Genomic DNA, 18,621 nt, shown 5'->3' with positions numbered 1-18,621 from the left:
TCTTACTGTTTAGTCGATTCCGACTCATAGTGACCCTATAGGACAGAGTAGAACTATCATATAGGGTTTCAAAGGAGCAGCTGGTGGATTCGAACTGCCAACCTTTTGGTTAGCAGCCAAATGCTTAACCACTGCGCCACCAGGGCTCCCTTATATCAGTGTTCGCCAATAAAAACTCTGAGCACCAAGTCTCAAATAAGCTTCCCTGGGTGGCAACATTTCACTGATGTTCTCACAAACTTATTACTGGGAAAATTAAGCACATCCTGTGTGATTCCACAGGGGAAGAACCCTTGAAGCCTTGCACTCTTTTCCCTCAGAGTTTGCCCCACGTACCTTTCCCTGTACTGATTTTACTTACTCTCTTTTCAACATCATAACTTGTAACTGTGAATATAACCATATGCTGAGTCCTATGAGTCCTCCTATCATCAAACTCGGGGGATTATCAAACATGGAGATGGTCATGGGAACTTCCTGATAAACAACAAAGAAATCTGACATACAATATCACCTAGCCTTCACTCGCTTCAACTCCCACCATCTTCTCCCCACTAACCCCAACAGAAACATATAACAATAAGGGTCCATCCATAGAGTACTAGCAAAATGAGACTATCGGGTAAATTCCAAATCATAAACACACAAAATTCCAACATTGGATAATAACTGACTTTTTGAAAAGTCACTTTTTAAACAGTTTTCAGTTAGGAAAATGCTCACTGGGGATACCTAGAGTTTTCATTTAAAAAAAAAGTATAGGATTATGTCTCAGTATCACCTGATTTTGTACCAAGTCTGTATCAAAATGAACACACTGCAGCTTAGAAAGTAAACTGAAAAACCTAAACAATAACTCTCAGATAAAGTGACTGCAAAATGAAATTTTCAGGGTTTGATATAAAAAACATTTAATGATTTTTTTTACAATTCAATAATTCGATGTTACTGAATTATACCTGTGGTACCACAAACTGCACATAGTTAAAGTGTAGAATTTTATTCCTTTTGGCATATGTATACACCACTAAAACCATGTGCACAATTAAAATAATATTTCTATCATTCCCCAAATTTCCTCACACTCTTTCACCTCTATCCATCCCTCCCTTTACCACTACGGCAGGCAATCACTGAATGCTTTAAGACATTATAAATTATTGGCATTTTCCAGAATTTTACATAAATGAAGTAAAAAATGTTCATCAGTCCTCAACTCCCAAATCTACCACTATGATCTTATATTCCCTAGATTCTGTATCTCCTTCCTTTCTTTCACCCACAATCTACTGTGGCAACTTCTCTATCTTCTGAAACACTCATCAACTCACTGGACTCTGGTGTTTTCTCATGACCATCCTATTGAATGGGATTCTCTTAAAAATCATCAATGGCCTTCTAATTGTCAAACACATTGGCCTCTATTCAGTACTTGCTACACTAGACTACTCCACAGTACTTGAAACCATCATTTCCCTGTCTTTTTAGCATTCCTTGCCCTAGTCAACTATAACTTCTATTTCTCAGACTCATTTTGTAAGTTCCTCTTTCTATGCCCTCCTAGGTTTGGCGGTCTTTAGAGTCTCATTTTCAGCTCTGTGTTGTTGCAGTGGAAGTTGTAATAGCAGTAGCAGCAACTATTTACTGTACTCATATCATGTGCTAGTTACTGTGTTAAAGGCTTCATGTAAGCTCACTGATTCCTCACAACAATCTTATCAGATATGTGATAGTATTATCCCCATTTCAAACACACAAAACTAGAGAGAACAGTATAATGAACCTCTATGAACAATTCAACAATTATCAACGTTTTGCAAATCTTGATTCGTCTATCCCACACACACACTTATTTTGTCTGATGCAGTATTTTCGACCAGATTTTAGGTATCATATCAGTGTATCCATAAATATTTCAATATATAGCTTTAACAGGTGTTTATTTATTAGTGTTTCTCCAATAAACCCTATTTTATAGCTATACTATACTGCATGGAAGGAGCCCTGGTGGTGCAGTGGTTAAGCACTCAGCTGCTAACCAAAAGGTTAGAGGTTTGAACCCACTAGCCACTCCATGGGAGAAAGATGTGGCAGTTGACTCAAAGATAACCAAACTCAAAAACCAAACCCACTGCCATGGAGTCGATTCTGACTCATAGTGACCCTACAGGACAGAGCAGAACTGCCCCACAGGGTTTCCAACGCTGTAAATCTTTGTGGAAGCAGACTGCCACATCTTTCTCCCATGGAACTGCTGGTGGGTTCGAACCACCCACCTTTCAATTAGCAGCCAAGCACTTTAACCACTGCATCACCAGGACTCCTTTTGACACCAACAGATTTGGGTTTTTTGGGGACTATGTGGTGACAATGTCTCCATGCCTCCTTTAAATGACAGATCCTTTGTTGCCAGAAAGATAAAATTCAAATTCCAAAGCATTCCTTGTATTCTTTGACATACAGAATTCTTTAAATATGGATTCAACCTATCTTTCTTGTCCTACCATCTATCACTATCCCATACTATGCTCTAGCCAGCTTGGACAACTTGCCATTCCCCAAACATGTCTGGCAATTTCACACTGCTTTACCTCTGCTTTTGCTATGTAAAAGTTCTGTAAAGCCCTGTTTCTATCTGGAAGAATCCTAGGCACCCGTCTGCCATTTGATGTATAAATGCTTTTCCTCAAACCACAAAATGGGAGTAAATATAAATTGTTTTATTTCATTTACTTCATGCTGAGCATGTTTTCTAGAATGTACAAAATTATAATCAAATATTTGTTCTTTTTTCTTAATTTTATTTGTTTATTCTTTAATGCTTTATTCATGTTCTTAAGAAAGTTACTCTTGATGAGTCTAACATATATATGTATGTGGTGTATATGTGTGTGTATATATATACACACACACATATACCATGACATTTCACCAACAGAAGAATAATACTATGTCTGAAAAACTTGTTTTGGTCTCTAAAATTACAAAGCCAAAGTAAGTTTTACCCTAGAAGTGGATGCTGTAAAATAAACCATTGTTCAAGAAGACTAAAAAGGAAAGAAACTATCATTCTTAAATCCCTTTAGCAATACATATTTTCTTACCATGCTTCTCTTTAAAACTGTAAAATTTTAATATGTACTCATGAAAATATGTAACTAAAAGAATGTCTTGCACATGTGCACTAGGAGACATTTCAAGAATGTTTACAGCAGTTTTGTTTGTAACAGCCAAAAATCTGAAAACAACCTAAGTGTTCATGAAATACAGACTGGATAAACTGTGGTATATTCATACTATGGGATGCTATACAGAAGCAAAATTTAATTATAACTACATGTTCAACACTGATAAATCACAGACACATATTTATTTAAAAAACAAGTTACAAATACTGTATGATCTCACTTTTATGAAATGACAGAATAGGTAAAGTTCTACCTTATAAATGATTATTTCTTACCACAAAGTATTATACAGAACAAAAGATTAAGGTTTGAGCATTTTTAAAAAACTGTTATAGAAAGAAACATTTTCTCATTTACTAGTATTTCTGAATGCTACAACTACTATCTAGTCAGTCTCTAAAAGTCTCTAGGTGTATTTTAAAAGCTAATAAAAAACATTTCATTTAATCAAATTAATCCTAATTAGTAATAAACATAAATACTAGTATATAAAATTTGTATTCTGAACTTGTAATAATTCTTGTTTAAATGCATATTTTAACAAGAATACTATGCTCAACAGAGAAATATCTAAACTTTTTTTTTTTCCATTTTGCATTGTTGATATAAATTCACCTAACAAATCATATGGTTCCACAGTACCAGGCTTATTAATAAGTCAATTTATTTTTATCAAACTATTTGAAGAAAAAATATTAGATCTCCTAAATAGGACTTTTCAACATAAGCTTTGAAGCTATGACCATATTTGCATTTTCTGTCCCTTTAGAAAAACCGTTTTAATACTGTTAAGTCAGAGAAGAATCTGATACAGTACTATAGGAAATAAAGTCTGTGCCACTGTAAAAGAGTAAAAGAAGGCCAATAAGAATTGTTGTTGTATCAAACAAATATACCAGGTAGCTCCTCCCCTACATTAGAAAACAATAAACTTTTTATTACCTTTACATTTGGCTTCTTTGTTGACACACCTCTGTACCAACCTAAAACAAAGCATACAAAGGATATTAAAATTACATTGTTGTCATTTTCTGTAGACATAAGTATTTTTAGAAAAAACAGGTAAAAGCTAGACTTTCCTTAAAACACCACTGTAGCTTTAGTAGGTACTAGAGTTGTTCTGGTAGTTTACTCTCAAAGGAACAGTACTTACAATGAACACAACATTCCCAATTTTCATCACAAGGCAAAAAGTCTTTTCAACGGAGTAAGACATAAATGTTAGAAAAGATCTCAAGAACAAGAAATTCAACTCCATGAAAATTCCCAGATACATCTGTTAAGGTACAGAGAAATGACATAATCACATGACTTTTTTGGTGGCAAAGTGGCATAACAAAAATTTATTAAGAAAATATTCTGCATCTCATTTTGGTGAGTGGCATCTGGGGTCTTCAAAGCTTGTGAGCGGCCATCTAAAATACATCAATTGGTCCCAACTCACCCGGAGCAAAGGAGAATGAAGAACACCAAAGACACAAGGAAAATATTACCCCAACAGACAAAGGGACCACATAAACCAGAGACTTCATCAGCCTCAGACCAGAAGAACTAGATGGTGCCTGGCTACCAACAAGGACCGCCCTGACAGGGAACACAACAGAGAGTCCCCAAAGGAGCAGGAGAAAAGTGGGGTGCAGAACTCAAATTCATGTAAAAAGACCAGACTTAATGGTTTGACTGAGACTGGAGGAACCCCGGAAGACACGGCCCCCAGACTCTCTGTTAGCCCAAAACTAAAACCATTCCCAAGGCCAACTGTTTAGACAAAGATTAGACTGGACTACAGGACATAAAATGATACTTGTGAAGAGTGTGCTTCTTAGCTCAAGTAGATACTTGAGACTAAATGGGTAGCTCCTGTCTGGAGGCAAGATGAGAAGGCAGAGAGGGTCAGGAGCTGGTTGAATGGACACGGGAAATTCACGGTGGAAAAGAGGAATGTGCTGTCACATTTTAGGGAGAGCAACTAGGATCACATAACAATGTATGTGTAAATTCTCATGTGAGAAACTAACTTGAACTGTAAACTTTCACTTAAAGCACAATAAAAAAAATAATAAAAGATTCTTTTGTTGATTATACTGTGTTTTAGTGTGGATCTCTTATCCTACTTGGAATTCACTGAGCTTCCTGGATATGTAGATTGATGTTTTTCATCAAATTTGAGAGTTCTCAGCCATTAATTTTTCAAATATTCTTTCTGCACTTTTCTCTCTTTTTTCCTTTCTGGGACTCTCATTATGTGTATACTGGTCCACTTACTGGTGTGCAATAGGTCCCTTATGCACTGTTCATTTTTCTCTATTCTTTTTTCTTTCTGTTCCTCAAACTAGATCATTCAATTGTCTCATCTTCACATTCACTGATTCTTTCTTCTGCCAGCTCAAATCTGATGTTGAACCCTCTAATGAATTTTTTATTTGTTATTTTACTTTCCAGCTCTAGAATTTGGGTTTGTTTGTTTTTTTTAATAACTTCCATCTCTTTGCTGATCTTTTCATTTTGTTCATACATCATTTTCTTGTTTTCCTTCAGTTCTTTGCCATATTTTCCATTAGCTCTTTTAGTATATTTAGAACCATCATTTTAAAATCTTTTTCTACTAGGTCCAATGTTTGGGCTTCCTCAGAGATAGTTCCTGTCCTTTTATTTTCTTCCACTGAGTGGGTTACCCTTCCCTGTTTCTCTGCATGCCCTCTGACTTTTTGCTGAAAGTGAGACATTTGAATAATATAATGTGGTAACTCTGTAACTCAGATTCTCCTCCTTCCTCGGGGTTTGTTGGGGATTTTTCCTTCTTTTTATTTCTCTTTTTGTATTGTTGAAGGCTGCGTTATTACATTAGTCTGTGACCTCTCCAAACTAGTTTTGCAAAAACTAGGTTCTTTGATGTGTGTGTGTTCACTAAAATCTCTGTTCCTTTAACTTGTTTTCAGCTAGTGTTTTGACAGATATTTCCTGTTACAGTCTTTGAAAATTGACTTTCCTGAGGCAATCCTTAGCCAGGCTTGCGCTAAGCCTCTAGGTGAGAGCTTAGGATTTCCTCATGTCTTTTCTGGGCATGTGTCTTGCCCTGGGCATGCATGTGGCTCTCCACGTGCTTGTGAATGCCCCAGTCTCCCAAAGTAACTCTCTCCCCAGGTTTTTGACCATGGCATCTCAGTCACCATCTTTTGCCCCTGGCAGCTATGAGGTTCCTCACTTCACCTTACAGTGCCTTGGGATATGCCTGTTATTCCTCCACCCAGGACGACCTCCAAGATGGATGAAACAGAGACAAGCGTTTTGCTTCAGCCCTTGAGGTAGCCACCCAACAAATTCAAACAGACAAACATCATATTTTGTAAATAAGGGAGCCCACGTGGTGTAGTGGTTAAGCATTCGACCAAAAGGTCAGCAGTTCGAATTCACCAGCCACTCCTTGGAAACCCTATGGGGCAGTTCTACTCTATCCTATACGGTTGCTAGGAGGCGGAATCAACTCAACAGCAACAGTTACTGGTATGTGCCAGGGAGGTTTCCACTGCTCACACATGGTTCTTTTCATTCACCATGGAAAACCTTCCCAATCTTGGGGATTTTGGGAAAGCCTGGTGTTCGTATTTTTTGGTTTTGTTCACTCCAGAACCAGGGACAAAGATCTCAAGCTGGAAATGCGGCTGCCACGTCAAGCTGGCTGCCAAGCAGGGGTGGGAGTGGTGCAGAAGCCAGTATCAAAAAGTCACAGGTCTTCTTATTGCTTGGCTGCCATGAATCCATGACTTTTCACTAGAGTTCTGATAAGGTTAGTTCTGTCAGTTTCTACTTCTTTTTGATGTTTCTGTGGAAGCAAGGGAATGTAGAGCTTCTTACTCTGCCAACTTGATTCACCTTTATACTTTTTGTACCATCTACCTGAACTGCTCTTCCCCCAGAGAACCACAGGATTGCTTCCTTCCTTCCCTCTGTTCTCTGCCCAAATGTTATCTTCTCAAAAAGGCCTTCACGTAAAATATAGAATCCCACTCCTACTCTCTCTATCTCCTTTTAGCTGCTTTATTCTTCTTTATTCTTCTCCATGAGAATAAAGATTTTGTTTTTTTCTTTCATAACTGAGCCTCAGTAGCTGGAAGAGTGCCTGGCCTGCATTAAACTCTCAGAAATTTGGTGACTGAAAGAATTAATGAATCTGTAATATGCTGGGGGAAGAATAATACCTACCTGACAAGATTTTTTATAAATTTAGAGCTGACATATGTACAGTGCCTTGCACAATATCTGACACATTGTAATCACTCAATTACTTGTGTGGAGAGGGACAGGTGATAGAAACAAGACACATTAAGACTCTATGTTTTCTAAACAACACTGTAAAGTAAATTTCTAAATCTGCCCAGAGAAGAATGGACATATGAAACAAAATAACTGAAGTCTGAAGTTTCTTAACATGTATGGCCTTGATTTCAAAAAACATTAGGGAATGAAAATACATACTCTTAAACAGCTACCTAAAAACATTTTTTTAAGTTGAGGTATAAATAAAAAACAAACACTCTTACCCATCTAACAGAGGCTCAAATTAGTGCATGAATTAACACCTATGTCTTCCTTTCTCACCTGTAAAATGTTTATATAAACATTCTTATAGAAGACGTACTATTTCAACAAAAGTATAGTCACCAAACCTTCACCCCTATACTGAAGAGCCTCCACACCCATGGCAAATGAGTTTCTCTTCCCACATTAAACATGAATGCTCTCTTCACCATACAACTTATCTATGATCAGTGATTACTGATAGAACCTAAACTCTTTGTATGACAAGTATGACTTTCTCCACAATCCTCGTCTGAATTTTTCACACTTTAACTATATCTCTGTTTCAACGGAATGTGACTTATACCTCATCTTTATACAATATGCTATCTAGAACTATCCATTCACTGGTGGTCTTTCAGTTCCTGACTTAGAGTAAGACTTCTATCTAAATCAACTGGATGTATAAAGTAAATTAGGAATATGAGAGACAAAATAAACCAAATGTCTCTTCTGATTTAGTTAGTGCCCTAAAAGACAGGCTGACCTAACAGAACAAGCTTATTTTCTTAGCCTATATACTTTAAATACTGGGTGTACAATTTTCCATGAACAAATCTAATTAGGTTGCATCTAAGCTAGGCTTACAAAAATCCTGTATAATAACAAATTCATCAATACAAGAAATAGGTAGAGCCACTACCGAGAAGAGTTCTAAGCTGAAAAGAACCAGGAAAAGAACTAGTACCAAGTAAGCGAAATAAAACACAGGTTGTAGTCCCGCCTAGAAAATAGAAAATCATAATCTCACTTCAAAAGCTAGCCAATTTAAACAAAGGCCCCAAATAAAATAGAAAATGACAATGTAATTTAAAAGTGAAAAAACAACAGTAAAGCCAAAGGTTCTAAAATAGTAACTGAACCAAGAAAAATTAATTTTGATATTTGTAACCTGGTGACAGCTACAAGTGATAATTGTGTCACAGATGTCTAACAAAATGCTTGTTTATGGAATTTGTATACTCGGATCTTGGCCTGAGGTGATAGAGAAATATCCACATGCTGTGGAGAAACTTCTTTCACTTATACATTATAAACCCAGCGGAGATAACTGAAAAAGTGATTCGCATCTCATCATCACCAAAAGGAAAGAACACACTCAGCATTTCTCAAGCTGTAAGCACTGAAAAAAAAAATTCAAGCCTCGAGTTGCAATAGTGAAGGATTCTATGGGGAAAATATTAAACGACGCAGGAAGCATAAAAAGAAAATGGGAAGAATACAAAGAGTCATTACACCAAAAAGAACTGGTCGACGTTCAACCATTTCAAGAGGTAGCATATGATCAGGAACCGATAGTACCGAAGGAAGAAGGCCAAGCTGCACTGAAGGCACTGGCAAAATACAAGGCTCCAGGAATTGACAGAATATCAATTGAGACGTTTCAACAAACAGATGCAGCGATGGAAGCACTCTCGTCTATGCCAAGAAATCTGGAAGACAGCTACCTGGCCAACCAACTGGAAGAGATCCATATTTATGCCTATTCCCAAGAAAGGTGATCCAACCAAATGCAGAAATTATAGAATAATATCATTAGTATCACACGCAAGTAAAATTTTGCTGAAGTTCATTCAAAAGCGGCTGCAGCAGTCTATTGACAGGGAACTGCCAGAAATTCAGGCCAGATTCAGAAGAGGATATGGAACCAGGGATATCATTGCTGATGTCAGACGGTTCCTGGCTAAAAGCAGAAAATACCAGAAAGATGTTTACCTGTGTTTTACTGACTATGCAAAGGCATTCGACTGTGTGGATCATAACAAATTATGGGTAACACTGAGAAGAATGGGAATTCCAGAACACTTTATTGTGCTCATGAGGAACCTGTACATAGATCAAGAGAAAGCTGTTCAAACAGACCAAAGGGATACTGCATGGTTTACAGTCAGGAAAGGTGTGCATCAGGGTTGTATCCTTTCACCATACTTATTCAATCCGTATGCTGTGCAAATAATCCGAGAGGCTGGACTATATGAAGAGGAACAGGGTATCAGGTTTGAAGGAAGACTCATTAACAACCTGCGTTATGCAGATAGCACAACCTTGCTTGCTGAAAGTGAAGAGGACTTGAAGCACTTACTGATAAAGATCAAAGATCACAGCCTTCAGTATGGATTATACCTCAACATAAAGAAAACAAAAATCCTCACAACTGGACCAATAAGCAACATCATGATAAACAGAGAAAGACTGAAGTTGTCAAGGATTTCATTTTATTAGGATCCATAATCAACACCCATGGAAGTAGCAATCAAGAAATCAGATGACGTACTGCATTGGGCAAATCTGCTGCAAAAGACCTCTGTGAAGTATTGAAAAGCAAAGATGTCACCTTGAAGACTAAGGTGAGCCTGACTCAAGCCATGGTGTTTTCAATCGCATCATATGCATGTGAAAGCTGGACAATGAATAAGAAGACCGAAGAAGAACTGACGTCTTTGAATTGTGGAGTTAGTGAAGAATATTGAATATACCGTGGACTGCCAAAAGAACAAACAAATCTGTCTTGAAAAAAGTACAACCAGAATGCTCCTTATAAGCAAGGATGGCGAGACTACGTCTTACATATTTTGGACATGTTATCAGGAGGGATCAGTCCCTGGAGAGGGACATCATGCTTGGTAAAGTAGAGGGTCAGCGAAAAAGAAGACCTCAACGAGATGGACTGACACAGTGGCTGCAACAACGGGCTCAAGCATAACAATGATTGTGAGCACGGCACAGGACTGGGCAGTGTTTCATTTTGTAGTACTTAGGGTCACTGTGAGTCGTAACCAACTCGATGGCACCTAACAACAACAACGTCATCATCTTAAACATTATTGATTATGTTTACTAAAATTTGTAAATTCACCTAAAGTAAATTTAAGAATTATAATAGTAGTAAAGATAGAAAATTCAATAGTGTAATATATCTAAAAAGTCTCTATTAAAATATTATAAACCTGGACTCTAAAAATGCCATTTATTACAAAATGTGCTTAAAAACTAAGATAATTAAATTAAATTCCTAATTGAGATGTGACTTTAAGTTCTATTTTATGCTGAAACCATCGGGATTTTAGAATTTAAGAGTTATTCAAAGTGAACTCTATTTAAGCAGTTAGTCCACAAAAGAAATGAAAAAAATATGAGGAAAAGATCTAAATAAAATATAATCACATTAGACTCAAGAGAAAAAAGAAAATTGCACCTTTTAGAAAGGCAGAAATTCACTATACTTTCAAAGATAATAAAATTCAGAAAAATTATATATTGTTTAAAAGTAATTAGTATTAAAAAAAAGAAACTGAGTACACTAGATAATTGTCATAGAAGAAAGTAGCACCCTAGCACGCATGTGTGCTTACCATAACTGTGTAAGCGCTCAGTAATTACTTAGTTTGTATTTCTCATGTTACTGACTTGCCTTTCCAACCTGATGAGAGTAAAATTTTCTTAAACGATTTTAAGACATTTTAAGAAAATTTTACTCCCATCAGGTTGGAAAACCAAGTCAGTAACACGGGAAATACAAACTAAACGGAAAAGCTGTTCAGGAAAATCTTTTGAGTCTTCGGTGTAAATATATATATTAAAGATTAATTCATCTGACAGACACAATTATTTAAACATACGCACAAAAAAAAAAAGTGGTCACCTGCCCTTGTGCCATGCTAGGTGCTAGGTTTTTTCACATCCATAATCTCAATTACTGCTGAATACCACTTTCTTAAATATGCATTATTTAGTTTGTGAAACATCCTTGCCAGTCACCCAACAAAAATGAGGCTATACGGTCTGAAAGAGCCAGTAGTACCACGACAATTGCTACTGACGAAGAGGCTGCAAAACAGTGTCTGCAGTGTTAACTCCAAAGAATGAAGCCTCTATATGGTCAAGCCATGTGACTGTCAACAATTAGCAGCCGTTTACAAAGATTCTGGGTGCAAACCAGTCAAGTCAGATCAAAAGCACCAAGTGCAGTTCAACAAAAAGTCCCTTTCAACAAGAAGTTTCAAGCTTTTTATTTCAAAGATGTAACAGATTCTTTACTGACAAAAGAAAAAAATACATATATATAAATTCATTCACCCCTCCAAGCCATAGGCTAACAGCTGCACAGGACGTAGAGAGAGGTAGAAGGCAAGCACAATTTCTTTTTCATTCCATATCATTATTTAAAAGTTTAATAAAAATCATGGTTCACTGTGAAGGACACACCCACTTTAGAGATCATTTAAGTAATTAATTATAAATTCAAGGACAAAAATAAAAGTCTCTAGCCTTTTTAAAATACTGCGATTTTTCCTTTGGTGTACCAATAAACATATGCACTGTCCATCCAATCATTATCTCTTTTCTAATTACATAATTAACAATTGGTAGGAAAGAAACTGCAACCACTTGTAAAAAAGAAACTATAAAAGAATTCAGACAAAAAATGAGGGAATTATTAAAATGCCTATATTCAAAATCTTTTTCCATTATTTTCACTGAAAACTTTTAAAGAATAATCTTGTGTATTTATTTACATAATTTAATGCTATTTTAAATATTCATTTATGATCCGTAAGCAGAAAAGATATTAATCACCAATAAATAAACGTACATTAAAAAGTTGGAAAACTTGAACATCCAAATTAGTTCATTGTTCCCTGTTATGAATTGAAATGTGTCCCCAAAAAAATGTGTGTCAACTTGGCTAGTCCATGATTTCCAGTACTGTGTGACTGTCCACCATTTTGTCATCTGATGTGATTTTCCTCTGCATTATAAATCCTACCTCTATGATGTTAATGAGGTCGGATTAGCAGCAGTTACGTTAATGAGGCAGGACTCAATCTACAAGATTAGGTGTCTTAAATCAATCTCATATTAGATATAAAAGAAAGAAGCAAGCAGAGAGACATGGGAGAACCTCATACCACCAAGAAAGTAGTGCCAGGAGAAGAGCACATCCTTTGGACACAGGGTCCCTGCACTGACAAGTTCCTAGTCCAGGGGAAGACTGATGACAACGACCTTCCTCCAGACCCAACAGAGAGAGAAAGCCTTCCCCTGGAGCTGTGGCCCTAAATTTGGACTTCTAGCTCCCAGACTGTGAGAGAATAAATTTCTGTTTGTTAAAGCCATCCACTTGTGGTATTTCTGTTACAGCAGCACTAGACGACTGAGACATTCCCTTAAAATTAGCCTCTCTGGACAGCCATAAACAAATGTTAATAATAGTACCATTTATCAAGATACTTTCAAAGCTCTTTTGGAATTCAAATATATATAAAATATATTTATGAACTCTGGTTCTAGCTGTGACAAGACACTTTCCACTAAGAAAATATAAAAGCTGAACAAAATATATGAAACAATTGTTTAAGGGCACTTGAAAGCAACTATCATAGGTGCTACAATCCCTGAGAGAAAGGAATCACATCAAGGTGAGTTCCACATTCACTTGATTTTTCCCTGAGGAAACCCTAGCAGAAAATGACAGTCCCACTGAAATAAGAGAAATAAGCTGACACTAAGGGCTACCAAAACAACTGGGCTTTGAGGGACAAAATCCTAGAAAGACAACTCCTTGCACTCTACACACATAAGCTTACAGTGATGAAATGAGTATCCTCAGCTAATACGGGCAGCAAAGCATGGAGGAGAGAGTGGGAACTTTGTCAAATACAGGTAAAAATCTGGGCCAAGATCAACTGGGCATTCTGTCCTCAATTTAAAAATCAATACAATGACAGCAGGAATATGGTGATACAACTTTCCATATGTCTGTCTCTTTGTCTCTTGAGTCACACAACTCTAATTTGTCCTGATTATCTTCTATACCTGATACTCAGTTGTTATTCTGATTATTGCCTTTTACATTCATCCTGAGGATTACCTTTAGGAATCTCCCCTATGCTAGATTCTCCTGTTTCTTGTTGTAATGGCTGATTGTGTGTCAACTTGGCTAGGCCATGATTCTCAGTGTTTTCGCAGTCGTATAACACTGTGATCACTTCCCTGTTGACATGCGATATGTGATCACTCCTATGATGAGATCTGCTGTGTGTAGCCAATCAGTTAAAACGAAGTTTCTTGCAGCCTGCATCAAATATAAATGGACTTTCTGGCAAGGCTTGGGAGCGTTTTGCTCATGCTGAATCCTGCAGCTGGCTCCTGATCATCTTACCTCCGGTTCTTGGGACCTGAGCTGGCAGCTTACCTGCCATCTTGCCTGCCGATATTGGAAGTCATCAATCTTTGCAGCCTGTGAGCAAGAGCCCTACTCTCTGACAAACCAATGTTGGGTTTGTCAGCCTCTGTGGTTACGTGAATAAGGAGAAGCCTCTATCCTCACCCACGGAGTTGGGACATTCCAGCCTCTACAACTGCGTGAGCCATTTCCTTGATATAAATCTCTCTCTCTCACTATACATACACATATATATACATATACATATATACACACACACACACACACACACACACACACACACACACACACACACACGCACATACGCTTTACCGGTTTTGCCTCCCTAGAGAACCCAGCCTAAGACACTTGAATTCCTTTTCTTCTTCTTCCTTGATTTACTGCCTTGTTTTGGAAGAACATAGTCCCTAGTAGCTTCTTGAGAAAAGTTATATGGGAAGAACACTGAACCTTCTGTGTATCAGAAAATACCTATAGTCCATCTTCCTATTTAATTCATACTTTGGCTGGATTATAGAAGTCTAGATTGGAAATCATTTTCCTTCAGCATTTTGAAGACACTCTTCCAATGTCTTCTAGCTTCCAGTGTTGTTAAAGTTCAAGGCCATTTCTGATTCCTGATTGTTTGTATGTGACATGCTTTTTCCTATCTTTGAAAACTTGCTGAATCTTCTTGGTCCCAAAATTCTGAAATTTCACAATGATATAGGGCTATTTTCATTCATTTCTGTTAGGTACTTGCTGGGTTCTTCCAATCTGAAAACTCGTGTCTTTCCATTCTGGGAAATTTTTCTGAATTATTTCAGTTCATTTTTACCCCTCTGTTTCTCTCTTCTATGCTTCTGAATCTCTACCAAATAATGCACCTCTCTTGAAGCAGATCTCTAATTTTCTTATCCTTCTCCGTCACTTTTCTTTGACTTTGTATTTCTGCTCTACTTTCTGGGAGATTTACTCAACCTTACCATTTCTGTCTTCTCTGCTGTCCAAATATTTCTTTTCTATACTATCCTGTTCTTGTTTCATGGATGCAATATCTTACTTTATCTCGCAGAACATGTTAATCACAGGCTGGTTTTTGGTTTTGTTTTGTAGTTTTCTTCACCCTATGTAGTCTGTTTCCAATAGCTGCTTTTTCCTATCCCTCCTTCTTGTCTTCCTTTCTTTGATAGCTAACTTTCATGTTAAAGCATCTTCAAATATCTTGTATCCTTGGATATGTGCTCATATTTAAGGGAAAGGAAATAAAAAGTAGTCAGACGCTTCCAGTGGACACTCTTACAACAAAGACCCGAAAAAACACGCAAATCAATTATATATGACAATCTAGGAGCCCTGAACATCTAAGGCAAAGTTGAGGAACCGGACTGAGTGGCAGGAAGAGGGAAAGACGGTTTAGAAGTAGAGACGAGTTGCCAGATCTGACCCAGTGAGAGCCTGAGCCCTTCGGGCCAGAGTAGCTCATGGGTGAGCGGTGAGGCAGGCAAGCAGTGGTGCTCAGGAGGCGTATTCCGCACCGGGAGAGACCCGGCTGCAGAGAGTCTACTCGGCCACCCAGAACCAGTGAGAAGCAGCCCTAGATCTGTGAGAGATAAGCGTCTGCGTGTGGCCTACCGCACAGGTCAAAAACACTCCCCTCGGGGGAAAAACCTCGCTCCCAGTTACTTCCCTGCTCCCTGCTCTGCACTGGGTCCCAGACTGGCTTCAGCAATTGCCGAGTCCCCTGGGCTGCAAGTAGTAACCATCACACACCCTGAGCCATTCTCCCGGCCTTGGAGAGTGAACAAATTAACAAACAGGGGAAAAAATAAACTTCCAGCTTCCCTAAGCCAGGAACCCAGGGTAGGCACAACTCCTTTGCCTAGGCACAGGCATAACGGATCCACGGGCTTTGAGTGTCTTTCCGCCTGCATAGACATGTGTGGGCACATTTCAACAGCGTAGGCCCTCATTACCGCAGTACAACAGGGTATATCCCTGAAGTCTAACTTCAACTGTTTAGCTGTGAAGTGGCAGATTCGTGACATTTGAAACTGCTCTGCCCATTAAGCAGGGTCTTCACCTACCCACATCAGGGGTCTGAGAACTGGTGGCTCCACCCATGCCACCTAGCCACCCCAGTCCTTAAACAGCCAACAACATTGGGTGCTCATATTCCAGCTGCAAAACCCACTCACCTATGCGCTCTAGGGAACAGGGACATGCCTTCCTCCTGGACACTCAGGGGTGGCCATCCGCGCCCTGCGTTACTCAGGCGATGTCCCCCTGCTGCAGCCAGATGCCTGTGCCTACACCAATCACCCATGCCTGTCTAAGACTGTAGGTGAGAGCCTACACCACACACTCGGTGGCTATCTACCTGGGCACCTGAGTTGAATCCATACAGGAGGAGTGGGCAGATTCCTGAATTCACATACCCAGTAACAGATCTAACCACCTGGTGATAGGACATTAGAGCTTCAAAGGTGCCAATAATCAAATGTAGCTCCTATAAGCAGCCTATTTACGCATATCAAAACAAAACAAGAAGCTAGGACACAGTAAGCAAACATAAAATAAATAAATAAATATAATAACTTATGGATGGCTCGGAGACAACAGTCAATATCAAATCACATAAAGAGACTATCCATGATGGCTTCAGCAAACTCCCAAAATAAAGAATCTAGAAATTTTCCAGAGGAGGAAAATTTCTTGGAATTACCAGAGGCAGAATACAAAGGATTAATATATAGAACTGTTCAAGACATTAGGAAGGAAATTAAGCAAAACACAGAACACAAAATAGAGGAAATTAAACAGATTACAGAAGAGCATAATGAAAAATTTAACAGGCTGTGAGAATCCACAGAGAGACAGCAATCAGAAATCCAGAAGATTAACAATAAAATTTCAGAATCAGACAACTCAACAGAAAGTCACAGGAGCAGAACTGAGGCAGTGGAAGTCAGAACTGGTGAGACTGAAGACAAAGCACTTGACACAAACTTATTTTAGGAAAAATCAGGTAACAGGATTTAAAAAATGAAGAAACCCTAAGACTTATGTGGGACTCTATCAAGAGGAATAACCTACGAGTGACTGGAGTACCAGAACAGGGGGAGATAACAGAAAATACAGAGAGAATTGTTGAAGATTTGTTGCCAGAAAACTTCCCTGATATCGTGAAAGATGACAAGATCGAACCTCACAAAAGGCAGATCCCAAAAGAAAGTCACCAAGACATATTAGAATCAAACTTGCCAAAACCAAAGAGAAAGAGAGAATTTTAAGAGCAGCTAGGGATAAATGAAAAGTCTTCTACAAAGGAGGGTCCATAAGACTAAGCTCAGACTACTCAGCAGAAACCATGTGGGCAAGAAGGCAATGGGATGACACATATAAAGCCTTTAAGGAAAAAAAACTGCCAGCCAAGAATTATATATCCAGCAAAACTGTTTCTCAAATATGATGACAAAAGTAGGGCATTTCCAGATAAAAAGAAGTTTAGGACATTTTCAAAAACCAAACCAAAATTACAAGAAATACCAAATGGAGTCCTCCGGTTAGAAAATCAGTAACATCAGATAACAACCCAAGACTAGAACATAGGACAGAGCAACCAGATATCAACCCAGATAGGGAAGTCACAAAAATAAATCAAAGCTAAAACACTGAAAATAGGGAAACAGATGTCAATACGTAAAAGATGACAACATTAAAACAAAAAAAGAGGGACTTAAAAAATGCAGACATAGACTTTGCATATGGAGAGGAAGTCAAGGCGATAGAAAGAAATAAGACTGGTATAAACTTAAAAAAACAGTGGTAAATATTAGGGTAACCACAAAGAAAACTAACAATCCTACAAGTCAAAATAAAAACCTAGAAAAATATAAAGACTCAGCAAACACAAAATCAACAACAATAAAAAAGATAAAAAGAAAATATATAAAGAAAAACAACACAGCACAGAAAATTAAGTGGAACAAAGACACTGTGAACAACACACAAAAGAAGACATCAAAATGACAGCACTAAACTCATACCTATCAATAATTACGCTGAATGTAAATGGACGAAATACACCAATAAAGAGACAGAGAGTGGCAGAATGGATAAAAAAACCCTCTATAGCTTCCTACGACAGACACATCTTAAAGACACAAGCAAACTAAAACTCAAAGCATGGAAAAAAATATATCAAGAAACAGCACTGAAAAAAGAGCAGGAGTGGCAATATTAACCTCTGAAAAAATAGACTTTAAAATCTACCACAAAGGATAAGGAAGGACACTATATAACGATTAAAGGGTCAATACACCAGGATGACATAACTATAGAAAATATTTACACAACCAACCACAGGGCTCCAAAACAAATAAACTAAAACAGCACTGAAAACAGAGATAGACAGCTCCCGAACAGTACTAGGAGACTTTAACACACCACTTTCAGTGAAGAACAGAACATCCAGAAAGAAGTTCAACAAAGACACCAAAGAATTAAATGCTACAATCAATCAACTTGATCTAACAGACGTACACCGAACACTCCACCCAACAGCAGCCAAGTATACTTTCTTTTCCAACGCACATGGTTCTCCAGAACAGACCACATATTAGGCCATAAAGCAAGCCTTAACAAAATCCAAAGCATCAAAATATTACAAAGTATCTTTTCTGACCA

At 37.9% G+C, this 18,621-nt stretch overlaps 1 protein-coding gene across 1 annotated transcript in view; it reads right to left on the bottom strand.

Moving 5' to 3' along the window:
* Window positions 1–18,621, bottom strand: part of DOCK3 (dedicator of cytokinesis 3) — a 450,742-nt gene that overhangs the window by 397,612 nt on the left and 34,509 nt on the right. Inside the window, exon 3 of the mRNA XM_004368733.1 lies at window positions 4,131–4,171. Coding sequence (XP_004368790.1) covers window positions 4,131–4,171 — 41 coding nt within the window. The remainder of the gene's footprint in view (window positions 1–4,130; window positions 4,172–18,621) is intronic.

Source organism: Trichechus manatus, unplaced genomic scaffold (genome assembly GCF_000243295.1).
Source record: "Trichechus manatus latirostris isolate Lorelei unplaced genomic scaffold, TriManLat1.0 scaffold00001, whole genome shotgun sequence".
NCBI lineage: Eukaryota > Metazoa > Chordata > Mammalia > Sirenia > Trichechidae > Trichechus > Trichechus manatus.
The sequence above is the reverse complement of the archived record's forward strand: the minus strand, read 5'-3'. Positions and strand labels throughout refer to the sequence as shown.